The sequence below is a fragment of the Corythoichthys intestinalis genome, chromosome 4 (assembly GCF_030265065.1).
Source record: "Corythoichthys intestinalis isolate RoL2023-P3 chromosome 4, ASM3026506v1, whole genome shotgun sequence".
NCBI lineage: Eukaryota > Metazoa > Chordata > Actinopteri > Syngnathiformes > Syngnathidae > Corythoichthys > Corythoichthys intestinalis.
In genome coordinates this window covers 16,349,194-16,369,330 of record NC_080398.1, presented here as the reverse complement: position 1 = coordinate 16,369,330, position 20,137 = coordinate 16,349,194, and the positions used below count along the sequence as shown (strand labels likewise).

General features: G+C 38.2%; 2 protein-coding genes across 2 annotated transcripts in view; both read right to left on the bottom strand.

Moving 5' to 3' along the window:
- The window catches only part of cdkal1 (CDK5 regulatory subunit associated protein 1-like 1), a 400,412-nt gene extending 400,169 nt beyond the window's left edge, over positions 1-243 (bottom strand). Inside the window, exon 1 of the mRNA XM_057834194.1 lies at positions 98-243. The gene's annotated coding sequence lies outside the window, so the exon portion shown is untranslated. The remainder of the gene's footprint in view (positions 1-97) is intronic.
- A 143-nt stretch (positions 244-386) lies between these two features.
- On the bottom strand, positions 387-16,947 carry LOC130914220 (transcription factor E2F3-like). Its single transcript, XM_057833213.1, has 8 exons — positions 16,395-16,947; positions 14,036-14,156; positions 10,942-11,072; positions 9,228-9,316; positions 7,963-8,121; positions 7,454-7,568; positions 6,589-6,727; positions 387-3,365 (listed from the first exon to the last, which is right to left on the bottom strand). The coding sequence occupies exons 1-8, from the start codon at positions 16,674-16,676 to the stop codon at positions 3,091-3,093; spliced, it is 1,311 nt and encodes a 436-aa protein (XP_057689196.1). The 5' UTR covers positions 16,677-16,947; the 3' UTR covers positions 387-3,090.
- Between the last annotated feature and the right edge of the window lie 3,190 nt (positions 16,948-20,137).

Genomic DNA, 20,137 nt, shown 5'->3' with positions numbered 1-20,137 from the left:
GGCTAACTGTTAGCTGGGTAACATTAAATGATGTGGAGCCCACGTGACACCTAGTTTAGTCCGATATTCATTATATATAACTACAGTTTGCACTTACCCCAATTGAAAGGTGAATATTTGATCACTTAGATGCGTATAAACAAGACAGAAAAAAAATCTGATGCAGGAAAGCAAGCATTTGAAGCACCAAAACAGACGCGTCAGAAGTACCTATCCGCCATACTTCTCATGCAGTATGGGGAGAGAAGAGGGACACATTTCCAATTGCCCTCCACGTATTTGGCGCCAATCATACAAATAATTTGTTTTAAAGTTATCGTCTGTAAAATAAATTCACAACTCAGAAACCAACGAAACACACAAATCGGATTTAAAAATTTTTGCTGTTATATTTCCTTTATTCAAAATTTCAATTACAAAGTGTGACAGTACAAAAGGAGAAAATCCCATTTCACCCTCCCCCCAATGCATTTACAACCACAATTCCTCATTGAACTGATGTTAAACATATAAACACACATCAAAAGAAAAACACTAACATTAGACATCACACCATGAACCGTTTTCCCAAATTGTAAAAAGCAAACTTTCATATTTTAGCTTTTTTTTTTTTCCTTATTAATAGATACAGGCAGCTTTGACATATTTTCTTCGTACATTTACCTTAACCAAGTACTTCAGTTTGAATTATGTGAAATTTGGTGGACCCAGAAAAGGATAGTGCCGTTTAAATTTTCCCCATTATTATTTTCTATCTGCACAAATAGCATTTACAACAGTGAAAATCATCTCAGCTTGTGGTAACAATGCTATAAGTGTTCACTACAAAAATTGTTTCCCTTTAGAAACCCATGGAAATGCAGTCTTTCCGATTACCAGATTTCAAACACAAAAAAGCAGATATACAATTATGACCTGATTTTGAAATTTTGAGCGTGTACAAAACGGCAAATTAAGGCCACTCTGAAAAGAAAAACAATGACCTGGAGAAAAGGTTGTAGTATTACAAACTGGGCAGAATTTCAGAACAGGGTTAGGGCCACTGGAGGAGGAAAAATGTGCCCAAAAGTTTTTTTTCAGACTTCTTTAATCTCAGAATTTGTCCATTTTGGCCACCTTTTTATTTCTTCAGTGGCGCTAATCCTCCTCCGTGAGGATTTGAACAATTGATGAATTTACGATAAAGACACTGACCAAAAAAAAAAATAAGTTTTTGTTACCTGTATAAACCTTATTTTATCAAGTGATTGGCAACCTTTTACTCAAACAATCTGGTTTTTAAAAAAAATATTCAAACACATCACATTCATAGAAGAAACCAAACAGGTCATTTGTTTGTGCTGCAATATATTGTGAACTTTTTTTGTTTGCAATTCTGTGAATCTACTCTTGTGTGTTTATCTTCAGTGTGGCCGTAATACTCCGCCATACTTTCCCACAAAGATCTGAGAAATGTGTAAATGGTCTTATGAAGTACTAATGCTAGATATACCAGTTATTTCCTAATCCGAAAAAGCCAGGGGGTGAGAAATAACAGGTAACCGACAACTCAATTTTTTTTTTTTTTTGAATGAAAGTCCCAAAAGGTAAAAAACTGACACACAGTGTCACAGAAGCAGAAGCAGCCAGACACTTCAGCAGTGGACAGAAGTCACTGATCATAGTCCAGTGGAGACCGTCATGTCTTGTAATGGCCATTCAAAAAGCTCACAGTGAGGGAGAGTGACTGAACACAATTTGGGATGACTAATGACCGCTGCAACAATTGTGTCCTTACCAATCAAAGTACTGAGTTTATATAAAGATGTGACATAAATTACAAACATGTACAAGATCTCTACTGCTAATATCAAGGTATCCCGATGACAAAATAAGCTACGGTGACATTTAGTCATGCCCAATTTCAACTGTATTGTCATACACTTAGCCAGAGGATGCCCATGGTACCTTGTGCATGGACCATTTTTTAATAAAAACATTAATCCATCCATTTACACATGGCATACCCTTGAGCAAAGATCTAACGTAAACATACACAATTGCACAAACACTATCAGGTTGGGGGAAAAGTTAAAAACAGCAGCAATATAACCTGCAGCGGCAGGTTTCCCGAGATTCAGATCCAGACAAGACAATTGTGTTCTATTTCATTCTAAATGTCTTCCAGGAGGCATTGCTTAAACCACTAAATCCCTGCTTAGCCACGCAGTATTCAATGAAGAAGAGTTACATTTATGATTTTAGTTTTACCATCAAATTATCATCAAATACTGTATATTGAGCCAATGGGTGCAGGAAGAGACAATCTACAGGCATTGCAATTTGAAATTTAACTAATCTAGATTATGAGCTATATTGTAAATTCAATGTGGTTGCTTTAATGTATGACCAAAATTTTACCAATTAGAACTTTTAAAATCTACATCACAACCTATTCACCTGTGTTTTATACGAGTCTGCAGAAAAAACCTAGTGTGTCATGTGAAGTGGTCATTGTGTCCCAGTCTTAATCCGACTGTGACTGGGACTCCAATCCCAAGCATTGTGTGTTATCAAAATTTATTAAGTAAATTTTGTATGAATTTCAGTTCACAGCAGGCCAGATGCGACTGCTGTTAAAGGGCTGTCATAAAAACAAAAAAGACATTTAAGGCATAGAAATGTCTTTGGTACTTGAAAAGTATCGAGATAAACATCCAAGTTTTGCTGATAAAAAATTGTTTGTGGCTCGTGTCATTAATTCTATTTCATTGAATTTATCTCAACTTCTAAGTCAAGTGGCGTCTTCTATTCTGCAGGTCTTAATACATTTACTGATATTTGTCTTTAAGCATTTGAAATATCTAATCACCTTTATGATTCACTGGAGTCCTTCCAGAGCCTGAGAAGGGACATCTTCACCTGAATTCACATGTGACACCATGAGTAAACATGGCATTTTGTCTGCCTGGGGACTGGAGGGGGGAAATAGCCCTTTTTTATTTTTTTTTTTAAGTTTCTTGTATTTAGAATTGGATTATACCTACTACAAAGTCACAACCATCCAAGCTTAATCGAATGCACTTGACCAAAAATCTGGATCAGCTAGCGCTAGCTACACAGGAGATCATCCAGGCCAAGTGAGGGCATTTTATCAAAGTCACAGGTGTCAAACAAGTCGCTGATTCCCTGGTCGTCTCCCAATCCTAAAAGATAGTCGTCTTGCTCCAGAAGGGGAGGCCCCAGGTTCAAGAAAGGCCCCAGGGATGAGGGCATCTGGTCTTCCGTTTGCTGGAGAAGACTGGTGAATTGGGACGAGATTGGCGAGAGAGAATTGACAGACACAGCAGTGTTGGGGCCAGGAGACGTGGTCGGGATGGTGGTCTCTATCAAATAGAGATGATTATTAGTTATTCTTCATTGATAATTATTACTTTGACTAAGTCTAAATACAAACTCTACCGTATTTACGAAAGACTTTTGTAATTGTAACCAGGTAAGAGTGCTCCAGTTACGAATGTAATTAATTTTGTCGATACCCCCCGTTAAATGACGCATGCTGCATGTTTCTTGACACCAACACGGGGAAAAAAAAGTCGTGTGTGTGTGGTGTGCTCTGATAATCGCAACATGGACTAAGATTATGTTCCACCACCAATCGCAAAACAAGTCTTACGAGGTAGAAACTTGACATAATCTCTCAAAAACAAAAACTATACATACACTGATATACCGACAGTGACAGGTATCGACATATGCATTCTGTGATTAAATGCGATCTTTTGTCTTCGTTTCTACGTTGTGTTGATTTAAATGTGATTTTTAGGATCTTCATGTGATGTAAAGCACTTTGAATTGCCTTGTGTTGAATTGTGCTATATAAATAAATTTGCCTTGCCTTGCCTCATGTTACCCAAGTATTTCCAAAAAGGTCCGGAGGCAGAAGCTTTATAAAATGTTCATGTCACCAAAAAAGAAATACTGGCCATCTGGGGAACCAAATAGCTCAGTTTCTATAAATGTGTATAATTGGGTTTCAATGTAATGTTGTGAGTGAAAATCTGTAGTAAAAAGAGGCACAATTTTACCAAATGAAAAAAATATGTACATCGACACTTAAAATATATTACCCGGTATGTAACCATAATCTTGGTCAGGCAGAAAAAAAAAATCATTGGGAAAGGTACTACTACGAATGCAGCCTATTCCAGTGAACTCCAAAAAAATATATGACATTTATTTTATAGATTACACACTACAGGCCAAAAGTTTGGACACACCTCATTCAATGCAACACAAATGAAGGTCCCAACCCCACTGATAAAGCGCTAAATCCCACTAATCAACCCTGAAAAGACATACCTGTGAAGGCAAAAACCATTTTAGGTGACTACCTCTTGAAGCTCATCAATGGCAAGAGTGAGTAAAAAGCAATTATAGCAAAGGGTGGCTACCTAAAGATACTGGAACAATATACTAGTACATGCTTTTAGTTATTTCACCTTTTTTTGCTAGGTACATAATTCCACACGTTTTATTACCTTCAGTGAAAATTTACACTGTAAATACTAGTGGTGTCAACAATAATCGATGCGGCGGTGCATCCCGATGCGGGGCATGGACGATTCGATTCGATGCGGGCAACAAGCCGAATCGATTCAGAGCATTTTAAAATATATAAGTACGTTCAAAAATCTTCCCTGCGCAATTCCGGTTATGCAACGGATTTGGTTTCCCCATTTGTATTATTATTCTCATGTTTCATTTTTTACACACCGCATAACTCTGGTCAAGTTTCCCACCAACCTCATAGAAGCCAAATGTCTCCAGATGTCTGCTTTCAATGTCTTAGGTGCATCAATAATCTTTCTCGCTCCCTCTTTCTCCGCTTCAGCCATTGTTATGTTATGTCCTATCTCTTAGAGGTCAGATCATGTGCCCGAACCCGATTAACATTTTGGGCCCGACCCGACCCGAAATGTTAAGCATTCACGTTCGGGTCGGGTCGGGCCGCCGCAACAGACTAATAAATTATAAAAAAAAAATAAAATAAAATAAAAAAATTAAAAAAAAAAAAAAAAAGGGGGGGTAGAACCGAGAGCAGGCTCTCTGTATTGTGCATTTGCTTGTGCACGCACATGAACGCCGTGGCCCGCATGTTTTTTTTTTTTTTTATATTAAACTTTCCCAGCGTTATTTCTTTGTGTAAATGCTTTTATAATGATCATAAAATATGTAGACTATTTAAACATTAAGAAAACTCTGCCAACTGAGAATTCGTTACAAAATACACTTTTATTTATGCAAACAAAGGCAACAGAAATGTGATCCTTTTGAATCTTCTCCTCTGTGTCTGCAAAACCCAAGGTTTTTTTTTATATTAAACTTTCACAGCGTTATTTCGTTGTGTAAATGCTTTTATAATGATCATAAAAATATGTAGACTATTTAAACATTAAGAAAGCTTGCGTTTTTTTTCTGCCAACTGAGAATTCGTTACAAAATACTTTTATTTATGCACACAAAGGCAACAGAAATGTGATCTTTTTTAATCTTCTCCTCTGTGTGTCTTCAAAACCCAAGGTTTTTTTTTAAACTTTCACAGCGTTATTTCGTTGTGTAAATGCTTTTATAATGATCATAAAAATATTTAGACTATTTAAATATTAAGAAAACTTGCGTTTTTTTCTGCCAACTCGATGAAAATAAATTGCTGCTGCTGTGTTTTTTTTTTCGCGTCACTCCAAAAAAAAAAAAAAAAAAAGCGGACCGTGTCGGGTCGGGCTGGATGTTTTAGGCCCAATCTAACCTCTATTGCACATATATAGTGGGCTAGGCCTACATTTTACTTTTGTTCTACATTGCAATTTAGTTGATGTTTTGTTTGCAAATGAACTGATCCCTGGGTTGATATTGCGATAAAGATGCTGCTGCGCTACAATATTTTCTTTGTCGTTTTCTTTAATATTTACTTGAATATTTTTATTGATGGTCGTTGTGACTAAAATACAGTGACTGTTATTGATTTTGCACAGGAGTTAAGATGTTGCACTGTGTGAAAGGCTGCTACTGTGTGTAAAAAAAAAAAAAAAAAAAAAGAGAAAGCCCTGGTCTCATTTAATGCACTAAATGCTGTTATCTGTTTTTTTTTTTTTAAATATATTTATCTGAAAGTATTTTCATTTGACTTCAACCAGGAGTGACACAAGAGCCAATAAAAAGTTGTTTAATGTCTGACCCTTTGTGTTGCCTCATGATTCACGAAAAATATGCTTTGCTTTAGAATTTTAATGCATCCCAGGCTTTAATGCATCACGATGCATTGCTGAATCGAACCCAATCGAATCGTGACCCTCCGAATCGAATCGAATCGTGGCCCTCCGAAACGTAATCGAATCGAATCGTGAGGGCAGTGCTGATGCATACCTCTAGTAAATACTCACTGTAAAAACAAAGAGAATGCACAAATGAGAAGGTGTGTCTAAACTTTTGGCCTGTACTGTATACACACACACACACACACACACACACACACATATATATATATATATATATATATATATATATATATAAAATTTTCTTTCTTTTTTTCTTTTTTTAAGAGCAAACCTTGAAAGACTTTGAGGAAAGGCGAGTTCCCATTGATGTCCATGCTCCCATTTTTCACCGGACTACTGTGGTCATTCTCATCTGGACACAATAGAACCTCTATAGGACCTCTGGTGCTGGTCAAGTGAATGGATAGACTCTGAGGAAAGAAAGATTTACTTTACAAAGTGAGGTGGAATTCTGCAGCTGTAGAACAAAACAGTTATTGTCCACCATTGACAAAGATTCCAAAATGTGCACATTGGAACCTCATCGGATGATGAAAAGTTTTCATTTGCCTAAATGCTTAAGTTATTAAGTGCAATTTTATTTTCTTCTTGAAAAACACATTTTATTCATGCTCTGTTTCTGTGCGGTATTAATATTGTTGTCTTTTACTTAAGAGGCATGGTCTTTTGTTTTTAGTTGTGATTTCTTAAAAATTATTGAAATTATTTTGAATTGAAGAGTAAATATTTATCACGTTTAAATGGGTGTACTTGATCTATTAATATATACTGTATTCTCACTGTTATTCTAAATTGGTTTAAAAAAAAATTGGGGGGGCGCAATAATATCGCATATCGCAATAATTTATGAGATAAATTATCGCACACTTAAATTTGTTATCGCAACAGGCCTAGTTGTGCATGCATTTATCAACTTATTGTTTGTAAATATTTGTTTTGTCATTATGATTTGTTCAAGCTGCATTTGTGGATCAGCAAGCACGAATATCTATTTTTTAGACAACCAGTCGACAATATTCAAAAGTGTGGAAAGGCTCATCTACATCCATTCAGTAGAATTAAGTTTTCTCAGATGCTTACAGTGTTGCATAAGGCGTACCAAGCTAAGAATGGCATCAAATAGTTCAAACACATACCTCATCAGGATCTGGGACTTCTAGTTTCGTGTCCGTGGGTGCCTTGACAACAATAACAGTTTGATCCTGAAGGTTTCCCAGTTGATTGATGTCCTCACATGTCACATACGCATATGTGCCACTAGTCAAAGAAACATCTTTGGACTGAATGTTCGACTATGACTTTGACCAATGTAATGTTGAAATCATAATACTAGATTAAAATTGGTTTTGTTCCTGTGCCATTAAGGTACCAATTAATGCTGAAACTTGCAAAAAGGAAGAATTTGCTTATTCTATCCAGAAAAGGTCAAGCCAAATTGTTAAATGAGTTTGCACATGATACATTTCATATTGGAGGCAAGTGCAGACCTGCAGTCTACTCCTAAAAACAATCTGTGACTCATAAGGTAGCCAAAAATTGCAGCTAGCAAAAATTTAAGTCAAGCACAAGGAGAATCTACCATGGTAACTGCTATTGCGTGCTGTAGTTAGTAGGTAGTGATGTGTGTATGACTCAAAAAGGATATTTCTCGTTGCTTGGCGACTCGCTCATGTGCCTCGCATCCAGGGTGCATCTCTGAATGAGTTGCTCAAGTTTCTGCTCTTCTTCCGCCAGCGCAGAAACTTCTGCTGTCAGTCTTTGTCTCTGGTTCAGTGACCCCTCAACCTCCAACAGACTGCAGCCCCTGTCAGCGTAGAATGATTAAAAACATGTTTCTTCCCCAGTGAAAGTGCCGTGATCAAGTATTTGCTCCTTCTTGATTTCCGCATTTTTATCACAAATCAGTTTATCAGTTCATCAAACCAATTTTAATATCACACAGACATTGCAAGGTAATACAAAATGCAGTTTCTGAATCAAGATTTCATATATTGAGGCACAAAACACACTTGGAGACTTGCTGGTCTGTTTGCGATCGTTGTCTTGCTGCATGATCCAAGAGCACTTGAGTTTCATGGCACAAACTAATGGCCGGATGTTCACCTTCAGGATTTTCTGGTAGAAGGCAAAACTAATTGTTCCATCAATCACAGCAAGTTATCTTGGTCTTGAGGTAGAAAAGCAGCCCCAGACCAACACACTACCATTACCATGCTTCTTAGCTGGCATTATGTTCTTTTTACAGATACTGTGCCATTTTTATACCAGATGTAATGGGCTGCAAACCCTCCAAAAAGTTCGATTTTTGACTCGACAGTCCAAGAATGGTTTTCCACAAGTGCTGATCGTTGGTACTCTGCTCCTGGGAATTTTTGTTACTGTTCCAAGTTTTTTCCATGTGGATAATGACTAATGGTGGTTCTCTAGAGCCCCGCAGTCTTGGAACTAGCTTTGTAATCTTTTTAAGAATCAGATTTCTTTTTTTCCCTCATTTCTTCTTGATTTTCCTTAAATTGTAGCATGATGTGTTTGTGCTTGAGGTCTTGTATTCTACTTTGCCTGACATGTTCTTTTGATTGAACAACTGTGGATATAAGGTTTGGGTGTAACCGGTGAAATTGAAGTCCTATTTGGCAAAATTGGGGTTAGTACCAGTTACTTTGTGATTAAAACAATTTACTTTTTTAACATAGGGCCATGCTAGTTTTGCAATTTTTCGGTAAATTAATTTTTCATTTAGAAACCTAATTTTATATTTCCTTTGGTTGTCTCTGTGATATTAAAATTGGTTTGATGAACTGAAATCTTCTGTGTGATGATTAAGGGGGGTAAATATTTTTTTATGCCACTGTATATTGTTGAATACACACAGGGGAATGACATGTTTAAAAATGGGATATGGTGTCTTACATCCATTGAATGTTGTTTTTTGATTTCTTCTTGATGAGGTGAATACCCTCGAGTACATTAGTGATGTCATACAGCCTTCTTTTCTGCACCTAAAACCAGAGGGAAAAAACACATGAATGCTTGATAGGTATAAATATCTGTGGTTAACCCTATGAACTATATTAGGAACATAAGTACCAATTTTAAAAAATCAATTTAAAAAAATATATTTAATAATAATCAGTGTTTCCCCTACACAGAAAAGATCAGGGCGCACTGCCACACCAAGATAAAAGCCGCCACGCCTTGCAAATGAGATTTTTTTTTTTAAGATTTAAAGATCCATTCTAATTTATAATTTGTATAATTTAACATGATACATATACTAGTACATATACTGTATGTAGCTCATTTTTTACGCACTATTTGCCATAAGTCATCTGAAATAGCACGTTAAATAACAAATTGTTCTTTTACACACTTTAATTTGAAAAACCCATCAGTTCTCAGATTCAAAGCTTGCGCCTCAATACATCGGTGCAGAGATGGAAATTGGGAGAAAAATCCACAGAAAGGCATTTGAAGTTAATGAATGTACTTCTGGTTTAAGCCTGTGAAAACCACCTTTATATTGACAATGACGTAACATTCTTTATGACGTGTCTTTGACCCGAATCGTCGCGTCCTAGCATAGCATTTGTTCGGCGTTGGCGTCACTCGTTGTAATTTCAGATTAATTTCAGATGAGTATTTCGAAGTGCAGTATTTTGGAACGAGAGAAGCTCCTGAGTGAGGACGAGGGTCCGCTTACAAAATGACCATTATTGTTTTGGCGATCTAGACCGTCACATGCCAAAATATTTAATTAGCATCTGAGGCCAATTAAATATTTCAGAACGTGAGGCTCACACTCACAGGTCCAAAGGTAAAAGCTCTCACGTTCCGATATGACAAGCGTTGTATTTTAATGTTGAGAACGTCTTCAAAAACTGAATGAGGCAAGATCACTGCTGGAGACGTAGCTCAGGAAGGTGCACAGTCCAGGGTACAGAAGTCTCAACTAAGCCAAAAAGCAAACAGGGAATTTAGCTGGGACCCAACATGGACAGAAATGGCAAACTTCAAGCCGTGGTTGTACCACACAAATAAAGGTGAGTGTTAAGAATAATGCTTCTATTATAATTTTATACTCATGTTGGTATTATATCGAAAAAGGTTTTGTCTATCACCTGGCATATTCCTTATCCAAAAAAGTACAAAACAGATGGTGTATTTGCATTGAAAAAAAGTTTTTTTCATCTCACTGACACAAATCATTATATGAATTTGCATTAACAATCAGAAAAGTAACTCCCACAAAGACACTTCAGTTTGAACTGAAGTTGGACGGATTAATGTAAAGTAAAAAACAAGTGTTAAACAGCAAGCACTACTGTAGACTGAGAGATGTTACCTTTTTTGTGGGTGACGGAATCATTTTGAGAAACATGTAGATTAATTTTTGATATCTTAAAATGTCAGGATATACATTATTTAGATACATATTGTAATTGAAAGTTGCACATGACATGGAACAATGTTTATTCCATTTAAGTTAAGTAAGAGTTATTTTTTTGTACTGTGTGTATATCGTTTTTAATCCCCTTGCCCCATGCAGTACTTAATGCTTTGGTTTGGAGAGAACCTACAATAAAATCAATCCCAAGCCCCCTCATTTAAGGGGGAAGAGACGTACCTGTAAAGTTTCTGCAGCAAGGTTTAGGTCCAAAACTCCGTCAACAGACTGGGCGAGCAAGTCCACAAACTTCTTTGTTAAGAGTCCCAGAGAGGTGTCGTACCGCGTCCTCTCTGGTGGAGACTTGGGCGCTAAAATGCAAGGGCAACATATATACGTATATATATGTACATACTTATTTACGCAATAGTTAACCTTGTTATTTAAATATCGCGTAAAATATATATTTTTTTAAGTGTTCCTTTACGATGCTTTTTTTTTAAAAAGTACTGGAAGCAGTGTGCAGTCGGCATTCACGAAAAAGGTCAAAGATATTTTAAGTTAAGGAATGTATTTCTTGTTTAAGACCGTAAAATCAACCCTAATTTTGACATGGCTACCAAATGTTTACGGTACTTGATATAGTTCTGAATCATCCCGACCAAGCTCGTTGTCCTGATTAGTCACTGGTTGCGATTTCGTATTAGTATTTTTAAGTATTTTGGAATGAGGAGAAACATTCCCCAGACAGTCACGGTCTGAGTAGAAATAACCAAATGGTTATGACAAGCGTTATATACTTTGCTGGGAAATGTTTGAAAAACAGAATCAGGAAAGATCACAGGCACTTGTTGAAACAGTGAGAGGAGGAGCGAACAAAATGACACCATGCGTGAACTTGTTTGAAAACTAACCAGATCATTTTATTTTAATCGCAACTTTTACCTTATTGGCTGCGACTGACCACAAACTTCCAATCCAATTGAAATGGGAAGGCTTACAGTGAAGGGCGGTTTCAGTGCCGTTGACAGCAATGGATGTCCAATTAGGTCCTAATGGATTAGATCTCTATCTTATTCACTGGCAGCCAATGAGTTACTGAGGGGCCGTTTACATGGTGACCCTCCGAGAATACGAAAAATTTCAAATTTGGATTTGCGTCTCCATTTGAACAATGTCGCAATTCCGCATGAAAACGATGTAGTATTCATGCCAGGCCCTAGGGGGCAGTGCAGATTTACAGGGCGACAGAGAATGATGCACTTTGACCCCACCAAGCTCCCTCAGCCCGGAAAAAAATATGCCCGCCCACTCGAAGCAATGGCATTTTTCTTTTGTTCAAAAAGGCACAAAAATTGAAACAATCAACATATTGAATTGAAAAATATTATTAAAACAGAAAATAAACGCTGAAATTCCGCCATATTTGCAGTTTTTAATGTTTAGTAGCACCGCTGCGCACGCCCAATGTGACGTGTACGAGTGCTGACGTTTACAGCGCGGTCTCGCGCCACGGGAGGCTTTGATATGCATGCGGAGGAAGCCCCCCTCAATCCCCGGCAATCAGATTTTTCCACTCTGGAGGCAGGATTCAGAATTTTTCGTCTTCGCCGACACCATATGCACGCGAGGCGATTCCGCAACTCAGTCATTGCGTCTTTGTGTCGCAGAGTCGCCATGTAAACTGCCCCTGAGTTTGACTGAGGGTATTGTGCCATGAGAGTTTTAGAATATAAAATGGATGCCTTTCACACTGCAAGTCAATTCCTATTTCCTTGCACAAAATTTGTGCAGGTAACCCTGATGTGAAAATATAAAACTAAATCAAATCTCAGTTGGATTTTAGCATTGCAAAATAACTGACAACTGTTGTGCAAACAAAGGCATCCCATACGCCGGACGAATATAAAATGTTGGGGTATTTTATGCAGTATAATGGCCATTGTCTCTGCACTTAAAAAAAAAAAATAGTCGTATTTTGGTCCAGCCACATTGCCACAGTCTTGCTCTTACTTGCCTAGCTTGATTTAAATACAACTCCAAAATAAAAATCGCATGGGTTTGGCACCTCATGCACAAAAATAGACAAGTACCTATACAGTGATCCCTCCCTTACCGTTGTTAATGGGGACCAAAACCGACCGCGTAAAGTGAAAATCTGTAAAGTAGTGTCACCCCCAATCCCCCATTTTCAACATGAATTTTTTTGTGTTCATTATAATATCAATAAGTGTATATAAAACCTTATAAATGCATGTTATCATTAGAACATTGAATACTTTGAAATGCAAATAGATTACGTACATTAATGTATCACTAATATGAATACATACTGTATATTCAGTCACATGATGCGGGTGTGTAAGTGTAAATACGTAGATGTAAATATAGTGTACATAAATGTTTTTAGAATTCTTTTATTCTTATAGTAAGATACTTATAACAAGATTTAAAAATCCGCAATGCACTGAGGGTGCAAAAGTTGAGCCGCGAAGTAGCGAGGGATCACTGTACTCCTAATTTTTGTAATGGAACACTGCATTTTGCTTAGTCTCAAATCCTTTTCACACTTACCGCAGCCTAGTTTGAAAGAGTCTGACGCCGGCGTGCAAAGAAGCTCGGACCCCGCCTGCCACCATGACCAAATTTTGAAGTGCTGACATAACAGCATTTCAGGAAGTAAACAGCTAAGCTTATCGTCGGCGAGTATTAAATCGTTACACAAGAAAGCCACCAGTTCGCACAGTATAAGGATGGAGTTTTTCACAACTCTAGAAACAGCTCTCGTTTCGGCAGTTTAGTGTCATTTGTGAGCTACGGCTTCACCCAAACTGCTTCACGTTATCGTTTAGGCTGAGCAGGAAGATGTTTGATAGACCTTTATCCAGTGTCCAAAAACTCGGGGAACCCAAAAGACAATTTATTAATGGTAAATGGACAGTATTTATATAGCGCATTTATCTACATTGTTACAAGGCTGTCTCTATTGTCCTTTTGTCATTACTTCTGAATTAGTCCGCCAAAACACGATGTCACGCTACCAGCCCCTCTCCTTTTGGATAAGCTTTCCGACATCAGAGCCTTGCCGCTCTGGAATAGAACACGGTTCCATTTGTGGTTCTTCCCTTTATGCAAATGTACTCTTGCCACACTGACGAAAATACTCATTTTGTGGGTACCACCCCCTTACCACATACACAATGAATCAGTTTGTTGTTGGTGTGCTGTGCGTTGCTCGCGCTAGTTTGAAAAGGCCTTAATGCTTAGACTGATGTGTCAAACTTCTGCAACTATTGTTATATCACAATTCTACTTATTAAATGCAAAATCTTACTTTTTGGCGTCTTTAAATGTGCTCCAATGGCTAATGTAGCACTTCCTCTACCTTTTGGAGTTCTTGACGGTTCTGACTGGTACTGGTGGTCAGAATCATCGAGGGCTAGCCGCCTTTTGGCCTACAGGGAAGAGACGGAAAGGAAAATTAAAGAACATTTTAAGTTTAAAAAAACAACTGTAAATAATAAAACAAGGCATGCATGCGCACCAAAACGGTGAAAATGTGATTCTCATTTAACATCAGCTTTGAACTAGCGCCAATACGTTTGAAATAGTTCAACTATGGTATTAACAGATATATTGTTGAATAACATGTTCTTATAAATGTCTAATTTTTAGCCCACTTGTCCATTTATAGATAACTAATCAAAAAACAAGAATTACAGGGTGCCCGTAAAGTCTCTTTACCATTTCAGAAATTAAAAATGCAATTGATATTTCATTCAGATTTGTTCTATTGCATTCAGCGTTTATTGAAGGTTTTTTATTACCTCTTTTAATACACTTCTAGCACTTCTGACAACCTTAGTTCCACGAAGCACAAATGACTCTTCTGCAAATGTTTACCTTGACCTTTTAACTGAATATGTGGCACAACCAACCATCATTTTTCAGCAAGATGGTGCACCACCACACTGGGGGCCGCATGTTGTTGGGTTCCTCAATCAAACATTTCCAGACCGATGGATTGGAAGAGATGGGCCAATTCGTTGACCGCCACGTTCACCAGATATCACTCCCCTGGACTTTTCTATGGGGCTATGTTAAAGATATCGTGTATCGAACAAAGGGACATTACTGACCTTAAGCAAAGGATTACTGATGCCATTGCCACAACTGATAAGGCTATGCTACAGCGAACATGGCAAGAAATCGAGTACTGTCTTGATGTGCTTCGTGCAACTAATGGTGCCCATGTAGAAGTGTATTAAAAGAGATAAATAATTTTTTTAAAAAACTTCAGTAAACGCTCAATACAATAGAACCAATCTGAATAAAAAATCTAATCAATTGCATTTTTAATAAATTTTTGAAATGGTAAAGAGACTTTATGGACACCCTGTATAACAAGTGCAAAGCCCCTAAGGAAGCTGTATCCTATTTCAGATTGAAATAGTCCTGATTTATTTCCCCAAGAAGATTAATAAAGTTATCCATCATGACCTATATACACAAAAAAAACTTCTCAACATTTACAAACCCTTCTTTGCCACTAGGATTAGAACCATTAATAGGCCTATGGACTCTTCATGGAGCCCCCAAACTTTTCTGGCTACAGTTCCAGTTGTGTTTTGGAGAGAAATGCAATAAGAACAATGTTTCGATGCTGCATTACACCTTTAAACCTCCTACATAGAACATAACTTCAATCATACTTCCAACACATGCTGCACATTTTATTCAGCCTTTTCAGGGAGTAGACGTCCCCTGTTGACAGTCTAAACGTCAGCCATTTTACACCAGCAAGGAGCTCCCCTCACCCCGTCTGCTCATGGCTCTCGCCTCGCAAACACGAGTTTAGCTCGCGAAATAAACAGTTTATTACACCAAGTTGGAAGCAATGACCAACACCCAAGGGGGAAAAATCTTACAAGACTGTGTGGTTTACACATGTTAGAAGAACATTAAATGTGCAAAGCAGCAATGAATGCAACAAACTCAAGTTAACGAAAGACATCATCATGTTGCACTTTATTCAGTGAAGTCAATAAATGTACACTTGTTCGAACTTGTAAGTCGTCGTCGGAAAATGATTTCTTCCCACCTCGTCAACATTGGCGCTAGCCATGACAGCTAACTCATTTTCATGCTTCACTCCAAGTTGCATCTTAATCGACGATTTGACGCTTTCGACTGATATCAAAACTGAGGTGAAGCTAAAGTGGCGTCAAGAAAGACAGACTCAAGAAGAAAAGAAATGTTACTGGCATAAGGGGTAAAAGTGAGCAAACATGGAGCAAAAATGCCCGAATACCACCCCAACCCCCCAAATTTAAAGACTCCACTAGGCCATCGCTAAGGTGGCTCATCTCTTACCAATGTTTCCATCTGGCTGCGAGGCTGAAGCGAACTCAAAAGCATCACCAAGTCAGCCTAGCGAGCTGTTCGCACACCAGTGAACGTCATGGGAACATTAAGCCACTTTAAAATAATGCTTCTCTTATTCGGAGTCTCTTAAAAAACAACATGGGGTACTTGGATAACTTAGCTTGTGGTAAAGCTGGGTCGGCTAAGTGGTTAGCAGCTAGCTGACAGAACAACAAGCTCAGCTAACCTTAGCGGGCTAGCCTTGCGTCGTGTTTGAGCTTGTTAGTAACACACAAAATGCATTCAAACGTGTTGTATGGGAAAATTACCGGCGGCCTTCCTAATGCGGGTCGATGTCCACTTCCATTTGCTGCAGCCTGTTGTGGAGTGGTGTAAATGTTGTTTATCGAGGGCTCAGATAAACATACATTTGAGGTCTGTGTTACGTTGCAAGGCGGTGGTGTAGTTATTATTTGGATATAAGTAGCATTGGCTTGAGCTGGGTTTAATCGATCCGAGAGCGCTGTTAAAATGATATTATTGTCGAGATGTGAGCCCCCAACGCCTGTTAAAATCACTTTGTCCGGAGCCGAAGAGATCCCTCTTCTCATCTTGTTCTCGGGTAGCCCCTTTTCTTGTCTCGACACTTTCAAGCCGATCTGGTTGCTAATCCACCGCAATAGTTACAAAAATATTCAGACCGAAGCAAAGATAAAAGTCTGAATCATCGACTTTTGCAAAATATTTGTCCTCGTGTACGTGCATTTAGGCAGATGCAATGGATTAAAAAGTAGCGCAACTCTCGTTTCCCCCGTCGAGAAATGGCTTCAGGAAACGGCCTGATGAATGAAGGGATACGGTTTACGCGCTCAAGAGCCCTCCCGCGAAACTCGGATTTCCCGGGAAGATTTCAAACAAAATTTACATACCTGATGGTATTGGCTGATCAGTTGAAAATCCCCGCCTTTTAGTTTCGATTCTGTCCAATGATATCATGGGGTTCCCTGCGCCACGTGCTCATTGGCAGTTGTAAACAGGCGACGTCACTCATCACATGTGCTGTAATCCCCAACTAGAGGCGCTAGATGGAACCGGCAACTAACTATGAACTACGTACAATAGATACAATATGTTCGAGATTATTAAAACTCTTAAATTTGATGGATGTAGACGAAGTAGATGCATGCCCTTTTTCAGACAAATCCATTTCCACCAATGAAAGAATATTTTTTAAATTCGGGGGACACCATAGCTCAAATATTAATTATTTGACGTTCCTTATGCAAATTCGTTTGTTTTGTTTCATTCCGCGTGGGGGAAAGAGAGGGAGCAAAAGGTAAAAAGAAAAGGAGGAAATTTTTCACTATTTCCATTTTTTTCTTACTTTATCATCTCAACAATGTTTACACTCAATACATCACTTGATGTATTGCTACTTTGTTTTCTCAATTTGTGATGTTTTATTGAGAATAATTTTTGTCATTGAGCAGAAATATATAGTGAATGAATAAATATTATAATCATTTAAACAAGAAAAATAGTATATAATATTTTTTTTTTTTTTTTTTTAAACAACGAGATGATATATAACGGCAGTCATCTACATTTAGTTTTACTGTACATGGTTAGATTTCTTTTAATGAATGAATGTTGCACTAGCACTGGTAAGTCCCACATGCTGCATTAGATCAGGTGATTGTCAGTTTGAATCCCACAGGATACATGAAAATTAAAGTAGCAATACATCAAGTGATGAATTGAGTGTAAACACTGTTGAGATGATAGAGAAAGAAAAATGGAAATAGTGAAAATTTTCCTTTTTCTTTTTCCCTTTTCCCCACTCTTTCCCCTCTCTTGCCCCCACGCGGGCAGTCCACATTGCCCTTCTTTCTATCTTTCTACATAGAGGTGGTTAAATGGTAAAATTAAAATGTTTACTCAATAGCGTACCGCACAAATGCTATTTTTAGACCGTGACGTCGCCAACGTAACCAGGAAGTGGGTCAACATACAAACGCAATCGCATAAAACCCATGTTAATACTGCTTGTTTTCAGCCGGTAATCTTTCAAAAAATAACATGCCAAGTAAACACTGCTGCTATGGAACTTGTAGAAACAACTCTCGACATTACAACATATGGAGGATGTTTTCTTCATTCGTTTCCCGAAGCAAAAAAAGAGGAAAAAATATGAACAATGGATCAACTTGTGCAGACGTCGAAAAGACCGGTTTAATGCCAGCAAGGTGAAGTCATTCACCAAGAACAGCCCCTAAACATAAGATCAATAGAGGCAGGGGTCTATCACACCAGACAGAACCCCAGGTGCAGGCTGTGCAAAGAGGCCCCTGAGACAGTCCAGCACATCACAGCAGGGTGTAAGTTGCTGTCAGGCAAGGCATACATGGAACGACATAACCAGGTAGCAGGCATAGTGTACAGGAACATCTGTTCCGAGTACGGGCTGGAGACCCCGGAATCAAGGTGGGCAACACCTCCAAAGGTGGTCGAGAACAACCGAGCCAAGATCCTGTGGGACTTCCAGATCCAGACAGACGAACTGGTAATGGCCAACCAGCCTGACATAGTGGTGGTGGATAAACATCAGAAGACAGCAGTAGTGATAGATGTAGCAATCCCAAGTGATAGCAACATCAGGAAAAAAGAACACGAAAAGCTGGAGAAATATCAAGGGTTGAAGGAAGAGTTGGAGAAAATCTGAGGAGTGAAGGCAACAGTGGTGCCAGTAGTGATCGGGACCTAGGGGCAGTAGCCCCCAAGCTGGGTGCATGGCTCCAACAGATACCAGGAACAACGTCCGACATCTCCGTTCAGAAGAGCGCAATCGTAAGGACAGCTAAGATCCTGCGCAGAACCCTCAAGCTCCCAGGCCTCTGGTAGAGGACCCAGAGCTTGAAAGGGGAGACCATACCGCCCGGGTGGGCGAGACAATGATTTATATATATATATATATATACACACACACACATATATATATACACACATATATATGTACTACTGCTTTGACTAACATTTATATATCACAACAGTCACGTAGGTCTATTTTTCTAAAATACGGATATTTGTAGAAATTAGCCATGTTTTAGCCAGCTTTGCCTTTCCTGTTGTAAAGTAAAAACCTTAGTAAGGGGGAAGTGTAAATAAATTATTGAAAAATTATGAAAAAATTAGAAGTGTTGTCTGTCAGTGAGTAGCATTTGCGATCGCTACACAAAAATAGCAACGTAAATTACCCCCAAGAACGGTGAGAGACGTAAGACAACCAGAGAATATAATATAGAAGAAAGAGCATATGGTGGTAAAGGATAGATTGTTGAAACAGGAGAATGTCATTGTCAGTGGCGTAAGGCAATGCACACAAAAAAGAGGTGTCGATAAAAAAAGCTACCTCTGGATCAGGTGGGCTCTTTTCCCCATCTTTTTCAGCCCTTGACACACAAGCCATCTCTTTAACTGAACATTTGTACTAGTATGTTCTTCCTCATCTTTACCAGTGAGTTCGGCACCAGGGACATCATTTTCGTACAGAATTGGTAGATTTAGCTCAGGAAACATCTCGTCCGTATACTATTTATATGCATTTAACATTAGGGACAAACGGGAGCTTGACCCGCCTAGCAACAATTGCTAACGCCATGAATATTAATGAGCAAGAGTGACATGTTGCGTGCGGTACGCCATCGTACCAAAAGTGCATTGAACAAACAGGGAAAAATAATTTTTTTAGATTTGCAAACGTGTTCACTTTGCGTTGTTCAATACACGACATAAAATACTTGCTTCAGTCATTCTACTTTTTTTTTTTTTTTTTTTTAGGAAACACAATAAACAAATAAATAATTTCTTGAATCTTTCATATTTACAATAAATGTTCAGTATTTTCATTAAAAACATGACAGGCAATCATTTTAAGAGAATGACGCAAGTTGGTTATAAAAAATGTATTTTACAATTAGCAGCTGGATTGACGCTTCAAATCAGGAAGAGCTTTAACTTTTATTTTGTAGGAAAGGCGGAAGCTGAACTCATCTTCATTCACTTGTCAGATTCC